Source organism: Bacillus rossius, chromosome 8, assembly GCF_032445375.1.
Source record: "Bacillus rossius redtenbacheri isolate Brsri chromosome 8, Brsri_v3, whole genome shotgun sequence".
Taxonomy (NCBI): Eukaryota; Metazoa; Arthropoda; class Insecta; order Phasmatodea; family Bacillidae; genus Bacillus; species Bacillus rossius.
Genome location: NC_086336.1, coordinates 14,546,492 through 14,566,917, shown reverse-complemented (window position 1 = coordinate 14,566,917; position 20,426 = coordinate 14,546,492). Strand labels below are relative to the sequence as shown.

Genomic DNA, 20,426 nt, shown 5'->3' with positions numbered 1-20,426 from the left:
TTTAAATCACATAAAGATAATTCTATGGGGGTAAATTTTTAATTAAATATAAAAATTTAATTTTTTCTTGACTTAAACTTCTATTTGGAAACATTTCATTAAGAAGTATGATAATACTTTAGAGGTAGGAAGGGTAAAATGGGGTGGGAGAATTATTTTAAAATTGGGCATAGCCAGTTATCTTCCTCTTAATTTTAATGCCAGGTGTGCAACATTTTATATAAAAAAAAGTACAAAAATTCTTCTTTAGGTTGGTAAAACGGGATGGGCTGGTTTTTTTTTTTCAGTTTAATCAGTGACCTGCCTCTTTTTTATAAATCAAGCATAGACAGTAATTTTACACTTTTTTTGAGTGCAAGTGAACAAAATTTCATCAAGTAGTGTCAAAGTCCTGTTAATGAGTGGGAACAGAGAATAGGGATGGTTTTACAAAATTTAGTGTAGGCAGTTACCTTCCACTTTTTTCTTAATTATGTTTTGAACAGTAATTTTATTTTTATTTTGAATGGCATGTGTGCAAATTATCATCAAGAAGAGTACCAAATTTATGACTTAAAGGGTTTTTGATGTTCTGCCCACATTATCTGTTTTGAAATATTTTAGGGTTCATCTTTTTGTCACTGTATTGTCCAAAGTGGTTTTCTGTATTTACTGTTCTCTATTCAACTGTATTGTCGTTGTCAGCCCAATGTGCTGACCGTGGGCTGGATAATTACTTCCATGGAATTTTGTGTTTTGTAAATGAGTTTAATATTTTGACATTGACTGATTTTGGCTTGTTTTCTGCGTGTTAGCATAATTATCTTTTTTTCCCCGTTATTGAGGTTTATTTATTTTTGACTACCGTGTATCCAGAAATGGCGTATTTTCAAAATTTCCAAAAATAAAATAATCCCTAACTAAGAAAATAAAGCAGTTAAACAAGACTCTACAGTAAACAATTAAACCAAGAGGAATTTTGAGTGGTATCAGAACATTAATTTAATCAAGACCTTAAGAAAATTTACGTAAAAATCTACATGGTTCAACCACCAAGCACAGGAAAACAGAGTAACTAAGAAATTCCATCACTCACTTCACGTAGCTCGCAGCAAGGATCTAAGTAATACTCTCGGAGGCGAACTGACAGGAACAACAACGAATAATTAATTAAATCCTATTTATGCGAGACAGGCGCACCAGGCGCGGCTACGCACAACACTAACCTACCACAACAATCTCGGAGGGGCGGCCAGCAAAAACGAGGGGGAGACAGAAAACACGAGTAAAGAGGGGGAGAAGGGAAAAGTCAATGAGGACACCGATGCCCTGGAGATCGAGACTCGAAATTCTCAGACACTGGGGCATCCCGGTGCACAACTGCATTATGCTTGTGGATTGCCTACCCCAGTGATCTAGAATAAATGAACAATGTCACACTAACCTCTTGGAACAACTTAAGGAGGCGATAATAAAGAAACTCCTGGGGAAGTTGACCAAAGGGAACATTCTGCTGCATGACACTTCCCCTGCATACGCGTGCAGCGTTGTAGCTGCCAAATGGAATACTCTGGGCTTCCAACTGCTCAAAGATCCTCCCTAATCACCAGACCTAGCCCCTTCGAAATGTTATCTGTTTCAAAACTTGGAGATACAACTGAAGGGTCATCGTTTTGAGGTCATTGATGATGTCATAGAGGTTGCTGAGAGCTGGTTTCAGTACTAATCAAAGGAATTTTTTTTGAATGGTCTATAAAAGCTGCAAGTGCAAACAAAAGTACCAGTGTCTGGGGATAATATTTTAAATAATAAATGGGTTATTAAATAACTATGGCTCTATTTTTCCTACGAAAAGCCAGGATCTTAGCAACTCGCTACACACAAGAAAAAGACAATTTTCTTTACAGATATTATAGTTATGGCCATGCGTATATATATATATATATAAAGCTTGTATATGCAAAAAAACATATTTGTAATGTAATTTATAATTTAAACTTGAATTACGTTATTTCAACTTTTTTATGTACATGAGTATATATAAAAAATGCGCTCTCGGATTAGAGTACTCTCACACTCAAATGAGATACATTTTGTAATGTATCGATGCAATGATTAACCTGCCTTGCACTATCGTGGTTATACAGTCGAATTAATCTAAAAGCATTTCAGTATCATGTGATTTCGGTTACACAACATTTTTTTTATGTAAACTAACCACAATTTTATTAAATAATCAATTAATATTTACTTACTAAAACATGTAGTATTAAATTTCTAGAAGTGATTCTGACACATGCGAAAGAAAGCGCCTGTCGTCAGAGGTGACAGAGCTGTCGCCAGCTCTAGTATCTGAGACAGAATCCAAAAGGACCACGGGAAGTGTGTAAGTTGCGAATACATAGCCCATCGACACCCAATGCGACCCTCTGACTGCTTGTGGCCTCAGGGATGTTTACCAATGAGGGCTCTGCCGAGTTAACAGGAGCCTCAGGCATCCTTATTTGCTGAAATGGGCACTGCGAACGGCGAATGAGACGAATCCGCGGGAAAACGCGGATGAGATTTTCTTTCCAGGGGGTTCAACCACTGAGTCTCATGGCCGTTAGGTCTCACATGCCTGGCCTCCGCGTGGGATTCCAGGCCATGGCAGTGGCGGGCGGAACATCTTTCACTCCCTTTTGAGACTCGCTTGTGAACTCTCTAGGCCGAAGAACATACACTGTACATTTTTGTTTTGTGAACCGAACAGATATATTAATATTAATTTACAGATATTTGTAAATATGTACATTTACACTAAAAAGTAGTATTCGCAATAATACTGGGTTCAGATTCTTAACCGGGAATTTATGCTTTTTGTTGTCCCAGTACCTCCAATTATTAAAGTTATTCGTAAACTGTTTCCTAAATATCTTTCCAGTACAACTGCGCACATTAACACGCAAAATAACGACAAAATATTGAATTATTTACTATCTTTTCCATGTTTTTTTTTAAACGGAATTATGCATGAATAAAACATCATATAAAATACAAAATAATGCGGCAATTTTCGAGAGAAATACTAAGTATTATCTTTAAAAAAAAAGTATTTAGTTTGTGCAAAAAAAACCAAAGACACGTGTTCTACAAAATTGCAATATTTTTCTTGTAGTGTTACAAACTATTTCTTGGGAACGGGTTTCAAAAGAATCATTTGTAAAACAACACAAAATGTTTTTCGGCGTGGAGTCGGTGGAGTATCTAAGGCGTGCCGAGGTGCTCCAGGTAACACCATATGGGTGCGCGTGACCGCTAGCTAGAAGCTAACGATCTGGACCCAGCCGACTAGGTTAGGTTAGAATAGGTTAGGTTAGGCTAGGTTAGGTTAGGCTAGGCTAGGATAGGCTAGGTTATGTTAGGTTAGGTTATATTACGCTTGGTTAGGTTAGGTAAGGTTAGGTTTTATTGCGGTATTTCGGCGTCAATGTACATTTAAGAAACACCCACAAATTCATTCAGTTGTTATTTCGGCGTTGTGGTACACAGAAGTTTTCTAGCTGTCGGCGTTGTGGTCAATTTTGACATTCAGCGTTATGGTAACGACCCGACCAGCCTCTAGAGCCTAGTGCGCGCTGACTCCTGGGCCCCGCTGGGGTTTCTTACAGCCGCAGGTCAGCGAGGCTTGACTCGCACTGGCAGAGCGAGTCCCTCAGGGGGGGTGGGGGGGGATGCCCTGTCCTAAGCGCGGCTCATGCCTAGATTGCAGTACGCATTTACTCTCTCCTTCCAATGCACGATTTCGGCCATTATAGCTCAACTTGTCGCCAGATATACATCAGTGAAACAAAATGTTTTAACTGCAACTTCTAATGTACTGAAATTTACTTAAACTGCATTTTTAACACTGTACATATTTTCTAAAGTCAATTTTGGAATAAGAATTTTGGAAAAAAAGTTACCCTTTGTATTTCGTGAAGATATTCATCTGATATTATTAATTATTTATTTCCATTAGTGGTAATTTTAAAAAGCCACAAATTTATGTAACCTTAAACTAAAAATATCTGCTCTTTTGATCACATCACATAATTTTATGGATTGCCTTGTTATTAATAGTGACGGAATGATAGAAATAGTTTGTCCTCTGAAATAACAACTGGTTTTACCATTGGATTATTATTATTTTTTATCAGAATGACAACTGTGATAATACTGCCAACAAACACTTATTTAAAAAAAAATATTTTCAAACTTATTATAATTAAATATGGTAAAACAAAATTAAATGTTTAATGCTAACAAGCCGGGCAGTATAAATCTGGCAACAGTGTGCTATTTACTCTGTACGACAATCCAAGCGTGAGACAGGCTATAGCAAGTTAGCTGCAATGAGCGGTGGAACAACCCAGCACTAGCCTAGAAGGCTAGTAGAGGGTGTGTAGGTCCATGAAGGAGCAACTCTAATAACCGAGACTGAGACCTATTTTTTTTAAGTAGTTTTGGGCCCGCCCGCTAGATAGTAGCATTCATAATATATTGTTAACACAGCTACATTGATTGTGAGATTTAATGCAAAAGCTATTATCAGGGAAACAAATCAGTGAAAATTAATAATTTACTCTATTTTGGTAGCCACATATTTTGTGGTGAGGCGTATCAAAAAATGTTTGCATCTCCTACTCATTTATATATAACATGACTGTTTCAATACAAAACATCGTTAAGTGGTTTTTCGCACAATTGTAATTATTTTTTACTAAAAAAATTAGTTGTCGAATAAATAAATTAACATTATTAACATAAATATTTGTATTAGAACCACCATCGGGAGTTTTTTTTTTGCTAGTAGTTATGAGCCCACCCAACAGAAAGCGTCACGTGTCGGACGAAACATGGTTTCAGTTTACACTATAAAAGACGCACTTATATATCTCCCTCCTTGTTCTGAGTGTAGGTAATCGACCGGATCACGAGTATTTGGGTGACTGAGGGGTCGTGTGGGCAATCCACTTGCTTGAACTGGTAGTTAGTTGAATATTATAGGTATGCTGGGGGGGGGGGGGAGGTGCCCTTGCAGGATGGGTATCCTCAGTTTGTCCCATGCGAGAAGCCTAAGATGTACAAGTTCTGTCCCTGCCCGAACACGCCCGAATATTCACCTTCGGCCAACCTCGGGATTTGTTTTATTTTTGCGCAGGAAAAAGCAATTAAAATATTAAAAGTGGTCGGTTCGGTTAGCTACATTAAAGCACTTTAAAACACTATGGACGGTTAGTTAGGTTAGTATAGCTACATTAAAATAAACAGAGAAATATAAATATATATAAATAAACCCGAGGTTGGCTAAAGGTGAATATTCGGGCGTGTTCGGGCAGGGACAGAACTTGATGTACATCTTAGGCTTCCCAGTCCCATACCGCCTCCAAATCACAATGAAATGTAACAATTTCCCTATGGGTCTCGGGAACCCGTGTCGCCGTGTCCTGCCTTGCCACGGGGAGTTTATGCACAGTCAGCCACGTTAAATAAATTCGCATATTAACAAACTGCACTATAACAAATGTTTAATTGTACATTAACCAATCATTTTATAAAAAAAAATATTGGAAATAGAGAACGTATCTTACTGTCAAGCAAAATAATATCCGTGTTCTTTCTGGGAAAACGTTTTATAAAAACATTAATGAACACAGAAATATTACAAACAAGTACACATCCAAGATGGCGGGCGTAACGAAAAGTGCAATGTCTCTAGAAACTAAGACCATAACGAAATGTGCAATGGTGATGTTATATTCAAGATAGCAGAACTTTTCATTAAAATTTTGTTAATTATTTTTTATAAATTTGATATTTTTAAAAATATTTCTGATAATTACGAATTTTCAATATGGCAGCTGTAACGAACATTGCAAAGGTGATGTCATAATTTAAAATGGTAAAGAACAAAATTACGTACTTTAAGATGGCGGAATCCAAGATGGTGTATCCAAGATAGCAGGATCCAAGATGGCGGAATAAGGTATGGTGGATCAAAGATGGCCGCCAGGGTAAAGGTCAAAGGTCAATGTCATCCATGATGGCCACCGTGATGTCACAGTCCAAGATGGCGGTCGGCACCAGGCACCACAGTCAGAAGTCAGTCCCCAGACAGGCTATTATATACTACTCATCTCCTATGGATGAATTTTAGTTTAAACGTGATTTCACCTTTTATAAATTTTTCCTCTAGTAGTTATTGAATAATGCAATTGTAAAAGTATAAATGTATCGTTATGTTCAACCTACGTATGCGCTGATCAAAATGTTGTAGCCTTATAAAGCTTTAAAATATTCAAATATTTGTTAAAAGAGCTATGTGATAGTGCATAAAGTTTTCTTATAGTGCGTTAGTGATCCAGTGAGTTGTAAAAGAAATTCATTATTAAGTAACCTAACATATGATATATAAAGACCGTATGTAATAAAGCCAATCACAACTAAATTTCCAGTCGCGTTACTTGTTAATGTAATTTGATAATATTATATAGCGAATAGCAAGATATTTTCAGTTATTTAACTGTGCCAGTGTATTTAAGTAGCGTCATTGATATTTTGGTTTTGTTGGCTAATTGTTTACACCATGGTTTAAACGGTTCTAGTATGGTAAACTTCGTAAAACGGCTCCCCGTACTCAATATTTAAATAATATGTATTGTGATAGTGGCTCGCCCTAGAATAAGACTCATTCCATTTTTGATGCCCGATGTTGAACTGTACTTGAGATAGTCGAAAATGTACGTGGAGTTTAGGTTATTTTTCAAACTCATCGTTCTCAAAAATTTTCCACAATAGTATTCAAAGGAGCATTCATCAGAGAATAATATATTTTCACATATTTATACATAACTGATATAAAAAATTAACACAGTTCAGATTTCAGTACTATTATCTCATGTACTAATGCTTCCAAAATTTTATATAAAAGGACTAAAACTATTTCTTTAATTTTGCAAGCAAAATTTAATTGACAGAAAAAATTTGTTATTATACAAATGAAATACATTTTTGAATGCAGGATAGAGTAATCAGAAATTTTTGCCGAAACTTCATCAGAATAGATTGCTATAAGAGTTTATCACAATTCTTTAACTTCAATGCGAATTCGTATTTCATCGTTGAAGAAATATTTGTGGATGGAACTAAAACTAAACTGAACGCACTGGGGTGAGCTGAATAGCTTGTCAACTTTGGCATTTTCCTTGCCCGTGAACTGAGAGGAGGTTGTCGTCATTTCTGGCGAACATTTCTTCGAAAACTTCACCTTGTAGGCGAACTTCTTGGCCTTCTTCGTTGGGCCCACACACACGACAGCAATGCTGAGACATTTCTGACTATTATCACACCTGATGAAGCAGCAGAACAGTTCGTCGTGAGATTTCACAACTCCAACGTAATCGTATATTTTCTTTTTTCCGTTCCGCGTCCCTGCCAGCTTCTGAAATTGCCTCTCTTCCACCATCCAATCTTCGACTTCCTCATCGCCGACTCCCGCTTTCACATCCACACTTTCTGCTTCACCCGCTCCATCTTCTATTTCTATCACTTCAGTTACGTCCACGCCTTCTTCTCTCGGCTGCTCTTTGTAATGTCCGACTGCTGTTTGGACAGACGAGGTATTCACGGGTACACTTACTGGACGTACAACTGAAATGTAAACAAAATCGGATTTCCACAGCAGGTCGTCGTGTTCGCGCGTCGCGTGCTCGAGCAGTTGTGTTCGCCTGCCTGTCCAGGAGCAGTCTCGCGTGGGGCACTCGTACAGCCGGTGAGGGCACACCGAGCTGTGCTCGTCCTCTTCCCTGTACGACAACCTCCTGTCGCAGCCTGCAGCCGCGTTCCTGCAAGGACAAACTGCCATTTCCCGCAGCGCTTCCAAGGCGACGTTCCTCGCTTGAACTATCTCCTTGCAGTTTGGACAGCGCTCGTCCTTAGGCAAGCATCGGGGACAGATGTTGTGGCCCTTGTCGCACTGCGAGATGAAGGTCTTCATGAAGTTCCGGCATGCTGAACATTCCAAGAATTTGAGTAACGTCTTGTTTAAATTCTCCAGCGAAGCCGTAGGTGAATCATCCATTGCGATATCTGGGCAAATCAAACGACATTTTTAAGAATACTAAATAAATTGACTGACTAGCAAAATTAATACAGACAAACAGATTTTAAACACGTAAGTAATTAGCTCCAAATAAGTGTTTCAAGTTCAGATGATTAATTACAATGAAACTGTTGCTTTCTCATGAACGTTTGTTCAAAGTCATATGTTTTGACATATTTTAGTTAAACGTGCATTACCTATACGCTACAAAAACCACTACAGCACATACAAATTATGCATAGCTTCAACCTGCAGCATGCATGATAGATTGTTTGAAATAACGTACTCGTATTTAAAGCAATGCAAAAATATGTTTTCCGCCGAGAGAGACATTTATGCTACGCTTCTCTTTGAGACATTTCGACTACTCAGTCAGCTTAAGAGGAGATGAATAAATCTCCGTTTTTGTCTTCATAAACTCCTCCAAAGTATACAACTGTACAGGATGATCTGTAGAGATTAGACAAACTAAATACATATTGAGCAAAGATCTTAGAAATTAAATTATTTTGTTAATTTTTGTATGATTTATTAAGTTTTACCAAACCTTTACCTCTTTACCACGACATCTTTTTTGTCACGTATTTTAGATTTGATTTTTTATTTACGTTTGGTCTTTGATGCATCCTTCGTCTATGCAAGGCAGTGTTAGATGCAAAGAACGACTAAAGAATTAGTTCTGAACTCTTAAAGTCAAAAAAATGGAATTAAATAGGCAAGAACGTCAACTTTAACTTAATATTAAAAAACTAAATGCGTTCAAAGACTTTAAATGCTTTTGAAAACGTGCCTAGTTATTCTTTATTACAATGGTGTACTAATTGGTACTTAACTCTATCAGCTTGTGGAAAAAATGAGACGGAAGGGGAAAAAGGAGTAAAACTGCAAAAAAAAAAATTATTTATAATTTTTTTCAACAAAACGTTACAAATCTGACTAAATTGCGACCTTATTTCTAGTACTACAACAGCATACGTTAACGCTAAAAAAGACGTTTTTTCCTTAGGCTTGTATGGTTTACTCAAAGTGACCAAAGGTACCAAATTGAGTAGTCAAAGAGCAGGTAAAAAGACTTCGTTTCCCGTTCGTCTCTCTCTTTCGGCCAAATAATGTTAGACCTACAAGCCGTGTGGGTCTTATGTTGCCCCACTCGGTTTAGTTGAGATTTGACTACCCTTGCTGTCAAATTTGGATAAATCATTAAACATATATATAAAACAAATTATAAAAAAAAACATTTAGACCCCTTTTTTCTCAATATGCATTTCATAAATCGGTCTACCAACATTTTGTCTAACCCTCTACAAATACATTGGGATACATTGGACTTCAAATAATTTCGACAGGATGTTGTAACACTACAATATTTTATCTGAGATATTTAGGATAAAATTCGAATCAAAAGGAATTGAGGGAAAGTAGGAAAGTTTTAGTCACGGCCTTAGCTATAGAGTCAGGAGAGCAATTTTCTGGAGAAAGTTTGGATGAAAATTGATAACTGAAATATAGGTTAATTGACGTTTAATTCCAACCTAAATACCTCCCGATCTAGAGACCAGAGGGTAACCTCAAAAATGAGAGCCCAATGTTACAACACTGCGCAAAATAGCTTGGCGGAGACATTGAAATAAGCCGTGGAAGCTGTTACGTGAGGCACTCGCGGTGAAGTCTCGGGTCATGTTACCTCGCGGAGGACCAACTCACAAGACCTCAAGTTCCCCGTGCGATCACCGGTGTTTTTGAAGTGTAACTTCTAACATTTCAAGGCCGAATTTCAGTGCAACGTTTTTGTGAAACATTGTTTTGTGTGAAACAATTCTGATCCAAAAAGGACAGAGAATAGGGTCAAGGCCAAAAAGATACAAAGATGGGTTGCTACGTGCTAAATACGTTTCTGGGCTCGTTTTCGTTCTCCTCTTTGTGCGATGATTCGTCCCCCGCCCAAAAAAAAAAAAAAAAGAACTTAGAAAGATAGATGAACGAAATTATAAGACAGAGAAAGTGCTTGTTTCAGAAAATAGATATAGGTATCTTATATAATCAACTGTGAATGCCTTGAATTTAATATTTGCTAACAGCACGCTCACGAACCTCCTTGTTCAACCAGCAGGGCAGAGAACGCTGTTGAGACAGTTCCGATCTTTCCCGCATAGATAGCGCTACCTGTTATGAATTTCATATTTCGTCCAGAGATTTGGCGTGTTCCAAATGTAATAATTGTTTAAAGAAACAGTAATACGCAAAGTTTTACCTATATGGTGTAATTATTTCAACAGTGAGTAATATTTGTTTAGAAAATTGTCATGTTTCTCTCTTTCTCTTTCTCTCTCGGCCGTTTTACCTCTTGCGATATACTTACGAATCGAGGTTTGATTTGCCAAAGAAGTTTCACTTCTCTCACGTGTACTGAAGTGAGTCACTTTTTCTTTCAGCCGCGTGTCCGCATGCGAGCTTTCCGGAACACAGTCGCGATTCGAATTTGGCCGCGAGGGAAGCATATAAGGAGGAGGAGGAGATAAAGAAGTGGGACGCTTACAGTTGAAACTGAAACCACGTGTTGGCCGACACGTGATGCTCTCTTCTTATGGGTGGGCCCATAACTGTTAGCAAAAAAAAAACCCTTGGGCGGAAGGTCCAAATCCAAAGTGTTAGCTTTATAACGGACTAGCTGCAGTACCCGGCTTTGCCCGGACTGAACACCGGGTGGTATATTGTCGGCGGGTTACAGCACAATGGATAGCGATATGTCCAGTGTGGTGGACATTAAGAAATGACACATAATTACTGTTTGTGTATCTGTGACCTATGGTTTTCTGTTTACCCATGGCGATTGGTTAAAAGGTTTAGAAGTTGATGCGCTACAGCGCCATCTAGCGGCGAGTTACAAAAAAATGGTTAGCATGTAAACCTTCTCCATGATAAAAACACTTCGATGTGCCAACTTTCATGGCGATCGGTCAAACGGTGTAAGAGTTTATCGACGTCATACATGCCAACATCCAATTATATATATTCTTATATTTCGAAATTTTAAGGCTTTCACTTTTGCGGAAAGTGGATGTTCAGGACCTCGAATTGTTTGGGACACTTCATCTCGAAAGAATAGATATTTGAAATTCTTGAAATTGTCGAAATTTTGGTGCTTTGTTCCCAGAGGGGGACGGGGGGTTCGAGGACCCTGAATGGCTCGAAAACACTTAAAATGGAAAGAGATATATTTTTTAAATTGTTTAAGTTTCGAAATTTTGGGGCTTTAACCACCTTGGGGGGGGGGGGTTTATGTTGAGGACCCCGAATGGCTCGGAAACACTCCAAATCGAACGAGATATAAAGGAATATAAGAATGTAGGCATTTACTGTACTCCTATCTAGCATAATAACAATATTGACAAATAGAAAGCTTATTACCTACCTATGAATAATTATATAAATAAATTAATAAATAACTGTATGTTTAAGAATTTACTTACATACATAATATTAAACTTCAAACTATACACACCAAAAAAACTAAGGATGTTTGTGAAACTATTTTTTATTTGTCATAATGTTTAAAACATTTGTAGGATTTGTTGATATGTAAAACTGTGGTGGCAATATTCCGCTTATCCAAAGGAGTATAGAAATCAATAGAGATATCACTCCCTGTACACACCATAAATCTTTGTATTAAGTAAAAAAAAAAAAATAGTCCAAAATGAAACAAAAAGTATAAATAACAACTAATTAGACAAAAAAAATTATACAACTCGAATGACAATGTTAACATCCGCCTGAAATTTAATAGAAGTAGGTAGGTAAGAATATATATATATCGAAGAAATTAAATGAAATTAAAACATACATAAATAAAATTATCTCACACTCAACCGAACATAATGTTTAATATGAAATAAAGGAATATAACAATTACATGTAAATATTTTAATTAATAAAAAAATCAACTTTCCTGAAATAGTAAAATTCAAATTTTTCAACAATATATTGCATAATTGATAAATATTTCTGGTCTTCGGTCTCAGCAGCCCTAAGACTCTTGACGCTCAGCAGATAAATTATAAACACTAAACCAAACTCCTTGCAAATAAGTAGGTACGGTAAAAAAAATAAGAATATTGACAAATAGAAAATATTAGTAGGCCCTACCAACCTATGAATAAATTTCGAAGAAGTTTATAAGTTTAAGAATTTATGTACCTACATAATATTAAACTTGAAACTATCAACACAATAAAAACCTAAGAATGTTAGTGAAACTAATTTATTTTATTTGTCATAATACCTAAAATATGTATGTTTCCAAAATGAAACAAAGTATAAATAATGACCAATTTGATAAAAAAAAAATTGTACAACTTGAATTACATTGAAAACATACACGTGAAATTTAAAAGAATTATGAGTGCCCTAGGTAGGGAGAAAAAATGTATATAGAAAAAATTAAATTAAAAAAATGGGTGCGCGTACTTAGGTACGCGCATGAGAAATTATACTTCTTTGGCATCATTAAAAAATAGTTTTTAATTGCATGCACAAATATTGCGTGAAGTCCCTCCGCGCGGAAGAAGTGAAACTTCGTAATGTGGAAATGAAAATAGGAAGGGGTAGAAATTGATTTTTAGTGAAATCATATTGTATCAAATCAAACTAAAAAAATAAAGGAAATAAATTTGTAACCATTCATAGATTGATCTTCAGAGAGAGAGAGACACACATATTGAATGTCTATAAAACTAACTTTCTTATGAGAGCAGATTTTCATGAAAGAAATCATGAAATCATTCAACGATAAAAGCTGTTTATTTAATCAAGCGGACGGGTTCGCCCCAAGGAGAATATTGACGCGGCGATACCTCGTGGACATAGAGAAATGACACACACTCACTATTTATGTGTATGAAACATGATTTTTTTCTGCAATTTAAAAAACGGTATTGAAAATTGAAACAAATATGGCGACACTACAAACTGTCAAGATCATTATTTTTTTCTTACTCTCTACTTAGTTCCTTACAATAGCAAAACGTAACGTAATGGCTTGAAAGCTATTGCTCGGCAGACATAGAGGAATGACACTAACAGTTTGTGTATCTATGACACACATTACATAAAATTAAGATATATATTTTTAACACGTTTAAAATTTACTTTTTTAGACAAAAGATAGCCTATGTCCATCCCCAGGATATAATCTATCTCCTTGCGAAATTTCATTACGATCTGTTCAGCCGTTCAGCCGGGAAAAGGTAACAAACAGACAGACAGACAGAGTTACTTTCGCATTTATAATATTAGTAAGGATAACGTTAATTTAAATACTTGAATAATGGCTTCGTAGAAGAGATTATAAATGTTCAAAAAATTTATACTGTTTTGTAATAAAAAATGTTCGATATTAATTAGTAGGAGAAGCAGTATTTGTGGAATGTCACACCACAAAATATGTGGCTACGAAAATAAATTTATTTAATTTTCTCAGGTTTGTTTGCGTTTTTTAATAGCTGGTGCATTACTTCTTACAATCCAGGAGCTATGTTATGAAAGCTACCATCGATCGGGCACAAAACCACTTCAATAACCCATGTCTCAGTCTCGGCATTTAGAGTTTAGAGTTTCCCCCCCATGGAGGGAAGTTCGCGGGATGCGGGATGGCGCTCCGGGCCCCTGCCCCTTCCAGAGGATCTCGGGAGCACGCGGCCCTCTCCAGGGGCTGCGCCGGCACCGGCGGACCGTGGGGGTCTTGGGGACCAGCGCAGGGGGTGTTGAAACAAAGCTTTCGGAACCCCTGGGCCGAGGGCAGCCAGCCGCGAGAGGAGAGCTCGCCGCGCCTCCGGCTGCCTGCTGGATATGAATAAGGCATGTCTTCGCCGCGTGGACCTCCTACGTTTTGTGTTCCGCAAGAGAGAGACGAAGAACCGGCTTCCCCAGTGCTCATGTTTCCAGCCCCGCGTGGCATAATCTCCAGTACATTCCAAAGACAATAAATTTTTAGCAAATCCAAAGCAGCAAAATACTTTAAGTTAAAGCAATGAAGGAAAATAAAAAAAAAAACATATTGAAGACTTGAGACCACTCTTATAATCGTTGAATTGCCATGTAGACTGCAAAATTTAATATTTCTAACTTTCTCTGATTATTTAACCATAGTGTTGTCGAAATAATCTTAACGCTAATAAGTTATCAAGTACCTGCTAGCGCACAAAACTAAAGTTTTGTCAAAATGAAACTACCTAAAGTAATATCAAAAGTCCGAGGTGTAGATAATTCGCTAAATATTTCAGCCTGAGGCCAAATAACTACGTGAAATTTCCGTAACTCTATAACAATGGCTGACCGCGCTTGGATATAAAATTAAGTTATACGTGTATGTGGTTTCCCTACCAAATGGCAATACAAAATATAGTTAATGATGACACGTTTAACATCCAATAGTATACACGAACACTTAAATTCCAACGAAAAAATGGAATCTTTGTCGAAAATAACTATGAAAATAGTGTCGTTTTCACTTGACCCTGTGACATTACTCTAATGCGAGTTAACACGTCATCATTGTAGACGTTAGCAGGAAGCGTGTTTTTTTTTAGCTCTTTTGGTTTTATTGACACAATTAATTATTGATAAATACAAGAAATACCAATTCGAGCAGACATGAAGTTACAGTGAACACCAACAGATACATGTAGCAAAATAAAGGATAACACTTCTACGTAAATAATTAAATTAAATCATTAAAGATTGCATGGAAGACTTGTCCATACAATAAGTGGTTTATACAAGCTAAGACTAAAATGTATTCTTTTAATAAACACAAATCCAAACACATTATAATATTAGTTTAGAAATGTGTAACTTTCCAGATATTTAAATGTTTTACGTTTTTTGACAGTGTGAATTCATGTTTATTTATTCACGTCAAACGCTAGATTAAAAATGTAGGTCATAAGATACATAGCAAAAACAATAAAATATATTTTTAATGTGAGCGTGTCTTCCAGTACTCGCCAGTGATGTGTAAACATTTGACCTCGGTAACGAACAAATACATGTGTTCTCCTCTTGCAAATAATCTTATAATATTCGTACTAGAAATTTAACGAAGAATTTTTAAAATAATACCGAGCATAATAAATTAAAGAAATAAATTCGTTTTAAGGGAAATACTATAAAAACTTTTCTCCATTGGGATTTCTCATGTCTAGCCGATCAACAGTAGTACATACCTCATGGCATGTAAATGCCTAACGCAGAACCTGTGTTGTTTCCCCCAAGACAGGAATTATAATAGCCTGCGTTTTTGACGTGACAACGTCGAATAAATCGATGAACGCCGGCTGCACGCACGAAAAATTGTCCCGTTACGCTGTGTCCAGTTACGCTCATTGAACGCTTGCGCCGCATCTATCTCTCTTCCACTCGATTGGAACAACCATCGATTTGACTTTTTCGAGGCACATTATACTTGAAACACTCCCATTCGTTTCCTTCTTTTCCTATCATCGTCCTATCCTAAACAGAATAATACAGATTGGAAGAAGTTAAATAGCAAACATGTATAAAAGTTATAGTTAAAATAATCTCTTCGTTAAAGTAATAAACATATTTGAATTAATGACTGCAAATAAAAGTAAATTTATCAATTAAATTGTAGATTACATTTCACTCCTTCTTTGTCTCCTTACAAAATAGTGATAATTCAATAAAAATGATAATAATTTTATTCATAAAAGTATGCAATTATTTCATAAATGTTTTCTTATGACGTTTTCACGTTAAACTTTCGTCTGTAAACCGACTTTACAGAAAAACAATTTTTTTTTAGGTTATTCCTCTTTATGCCGGTTGAGGGGGAAGTTTTAGTTTGCACTAGAAATGCAATGAAATAAGCCAGCATTACACAACGGAAATTTAACAGGTTTAAAGTCCAATGCGCATGCATGCAGAAACTGCTATAGCCACGAGCATAATTCTTCAAGTTAGTGGACCCACGTGTTGCAACATGCACCAGCTTATATTTACTTTTGCGAACATCGTAGGATGTACTAAGCGTATTGCCAAAGTAAACTTAATGGTAGTAAAACTATTCTGGAATACAATTTGTATATATAATAACAAGTTATAATGACAACTTCAAAATTACCTATAGTATATTATACAGGAAATTTGGTTTGTAACAAACATAGCGTCAAAGATTTTTAAAGATATTGTTGGTTCTCTAAAGCATAAAAACGCGGGTCTATCTTTTGAGTATTGTTCAAACTGAAAATTGTAGTCCAAAAGATAGATTTAAAAAATTAGCCTGAAACATTTTAAAACACATATTATAAAACAAGGTAATTAAATGTATGTATATTTGTTTTTACTTAAACGACATAAATTAGTCTTTAAATACTTCCTACAAGCAAACCTTAACCTTATTTAGCCTATTTAACATTTAAGATTTAACAGGATAATTTTCATCAAGAAATTTTTTTATTCAACATGAAGTTCATATATATGTAGGCTAACAATATTTTGTGTCTACAATTTGATGAACGCTTCTCTATCTCTCCAATTCAATGTTCACTAAGGGTTGTCAAAGGTGTAATTCCAGTTATTCTAACGTATTTATTTTCGTTATTTTTATAACTATTTATTACATTTGTTACATGCCTACTAATATTTAAGCCAATTAATTTAACAATTATAACATTAAGTATTAAAGGAATGTTGGTGCTAAATCATAAAGTTTTATTTTTTAATACCTATGCGCGGTGCAAATTCTGCGATGTTTACGAAAGCAATATACCTTTACGGATGAATCCAGTGGGTCCGCCATCTTTTAGAGATATCTGAGACTTCCACAGACGGCAGCAGTGTTCGATGTTCCAATCGACTTCCGTTTTACTCACTAATTTACCCCTACCATGTGCCGTATACCAAGAGCTAAGATGTTTACACGTCAAAAACAGTATCACCATTCCGGGCGCTATGCTATGCATCGTACAATATTTGCTGAAATATAAACCATTATACCACATGATTATAGACATCTTACAAATGACTATTCAGCATGTATTTTTTATAGGGACGTATTATAATAAATTTATATTGAATTTAAAACGACAGCATTAATTTATATTTGCATTCGAGCTGTAATATGTATTAAAAAAAAAGAAAATTGATGAACTCCTCGCTGTAACCAAAAGTTTATTTCTTGTACAAGTATTACTTTAAAAATAACTTTTAAAATACTTAAAAGTGTTAGTAAGATTTTTTAAATATAGTTACAAAGATTAAACATATAATTATAAGTACATATTAAATTATTTCAGTATGTCATAAGCGTATACACAAGTCAAGTTCTACACGCAAGATAATTCATTCTAAATTACTTATATTTAACTCGTAGATATTATTTTAGAAATTATACTAACCGACGAAAAAATTAACTGCGATTATGCCCTTATCTATAACTTTTTCTATACATTGTGAATTTTTTTTTTTGACATGTAAGTTTGGAATTATATTACTACTTATTACAAACATGATGACCCATTTTCTTCACATAATGTATAATGCCTAGTTGTTTTCGTATTACATCGAAGCTTATTGTATACACCCTTATTTACAGTGTGAGATACTTATTTAAACATTTTTCTGCAATATATATTTAAAAATTATTCATCTTGAAGGTAAATATTTAGCACACAGGAGTTTCGAAACAAAAGTAAACAAAAATTTGAAAATGCTTTTTTTTTTTATATCATTACCATCTTCCTAATCATTGTGTGAAACGGCATTGCAATATTTATATTATTTCATTACCAACGGTAGAATTATTTTCCAATAGCATGTGGTAAATATGTATTTGGGCGGGCAATATTTGTTAAAAAAACATTTTAATCCAAAAATACTTTTATTCTATGCTATTTAACTTCCTCTTTTCATTAAACCCACCGGAGATAAGAAATTCCAAATACTTTAGGAGATATCGAATTTTTTAATTTTCATCACAATACCTGTGTATTCTTGCGGCGTTCAGTGTTGTTTCTTGTTTACGAGTAAGAATTTTTTTTCTTTATTCGCGACGTAGTTGAACGACTACATCATTTTCTACTAATGGCAATGGAATTGTACCCGCCTCTAACTTAGGTGAGTTTTTCAGGTTTCAAATTTTAATGTTTTATTTGTTATTTGGATATTGTTGCACAAGTAATAAGTAAAAAAAAATTACGTAAGTTCCTACTGTTCATCCTTTGTCCCGGTTTGTTAGGTCAGGTTAGTTACATTATAAATACTTTAAAACTAAACAACCATTAAAATTAATTCAACTTATTTTTAATGTCCGCTTAGTTTGAAAGTATTTATAATGTAACTGACCTGACCTAATCGACCATTTTAATTAATTAGTCATTCACGAACACACGGCAAAATAAAAAATTGTCGCGGTCGAATGATTGCACAGATCTTGAATTGCAAAATAAGAACGGCGATATCTCCTAAAGTATTTGTAATTTCTTATCTCTGCCGGGTTTTATGAAAAGAGGAAGTTAAAAAGCATAAAATAAAAGTATTTTCGGAATTTTAAATTTTTTTTAACAAATATCGCCCAACTACATATTTACCAAAGCATTTTATTTATAGTTACTTACGTTTTTCCTAAACATTCTATAAGATGTAATTGCGATAACTGCATATAGTTGACTATTTTATCGGACTTTTTACTACGCTCTATAAACTAACTATACTGTTGTTTACTAGTTGGAAGCAATAATGCCAACTGTAGGCGTATTTATGCCTCATGTTTCTGGTAATCCATGCTAACATTTGTTACAGAAATATTTTTTTTTTAATATATTTTATTATTCCTTTTAATTTCTTTACACGATAATTTGTTATTGTAAAATTTTAATGTGTGATACTTCGACTAAATTTCGAACTTTCCCGTTGTTTTTTCTTATTATACCTTTATATAATGTCAATATAGTGACGTAAAAATGTGTTGTTATTTAATAGCGAAGTCGAGACCGCTTTCTACGAGATATACCCATTACCCTGTTGTCACCATACGTTTTGCTTGATACTAGTTGGAACTTGACCCTGTGGTTCTCTAGCGATCCTTAGGAATATAACGTCGCCATTGCTACTTTCAAAAACGACAGGGATGTTTAATTTCAGTACGGTACGACCGGGTCCAAGACTGTTTTCTAGCCTAATTGTTTTTCCATTTAAAGTGAATATTCTTAAATAATGTTCAGTATAGTTCTAAGCCAACAAATATTTTTTTAGTAAAATATATAATGGTTTTTTTAATTAAATTTAAATTTGCCACATGTGCAATGTGTCGACTAACAAATCATTAATATATGAACAAAGTATAAAAGAAGAATCATAACGATTTATAAGTAATATATACAAAGAACAAATTATATTTACCTTTCTGCTTGTTTCGTTTGATGAAAAAAAATATACACAAAAGTTAACTTTCCAGAAAAAAAAACGTTTATGCATGCTATATAATATTACCGTGTTTATAAACTTATGTTTTAAAATACTAGGTCATTCTTAAACACAAGCAAAGAAAAACCTTAAGTGTTTTTAAAAGATTCACTTTTGTTTACAACAAATTGCTAACGACCATAGAACAAAAAACGTTGGCTGCATATAAATCACAGAACTAAAAATCGTTATGATTTGGCGCGCTGTGTTTGCATCCAGAAAAATTGGCCAAAAAAAGTGAACATCCGGTTTCATGGACTTATCTATGATGAATGTTTGAAGCGGGAAGCAAATATGTTTAAGACTAATACGGGACAGCTTTATACTAACAACACAGGCCATAGTGTGAAAAAAACCTAGCGGAAAAAGGTGTAACTACAGAAATATTAAAGTGATAATTTGTTAAATAATGTATATTATAATTTCTGGTGTAAAACGGTTATATATTTTTAATGCATTTGACGATTTGGAGTTTTATTGGTCCCATAAAACTGTAAATTTTTAAAATAAGTTTATTTCAGTTTTCATAATGTTGGTATCATATGTATTAAACCGCTACATTGATCATACCATCGAGGTAATAATACACGAATACATCCATGGTTCATACTTAGCATACCGTCTGCCATCTATCGGACTGACGTGAAAGCCAAGCCAGGTTTTTGCACAGAAATCTTGGAGCTGTCCGGTAGGATAGTGCGGGGGTAGTTGAGCACTTTTTCACATGTGCAGTTATAGTTCCTCAACGATAAGTATTAATGGCTTGTTATGCATACTGAAGAATAACGAATTTATCCGTTTGCAAAAGTGTCCATAGTTATTTATTTCTTACAAGTTGAATTTA

At 35.1% G+C, this 20,426-nt stretch overlaps 2 protein-coding genes across 2 annotated transcripts in view; both read right to left on the bottom strand.

Moving 5' to 3' along the window:
* The window catches only part of LOC134535534 (chondroitin sulfate N-acetylgalactosaminyltransferase 1), a 795,440-nt gene that overhangs the window by 463,280 nt on the left and 311,734 nt on the right, over window positions 1-20,426 (bottom strand). The window lies entirely within an intron of this gene.
* LOC134535280 (E3 ubiquitin-protein ligase siah2-like) lies at window positions 6,813-19,724 on the bottom strand. The gene is made up of 2 exons (XM_063374353.1): window positions 19,520-19,724; window positions 6,813-8,088 (listed from the first exon to the last, which is right to left on the bottom strand). The coding sequence occupies exon 2, from the start codon at window positions 8,078-8,080 to the stop codon at window positions 7,082-7,084; it is 999 nt and encodes a 332-aa protein (XP_063230423.1). The 5' UTR covers window positions 8,081-8,088; window positions 19,520-19,724; the 3' UTR covers window positions 6,813-7,081.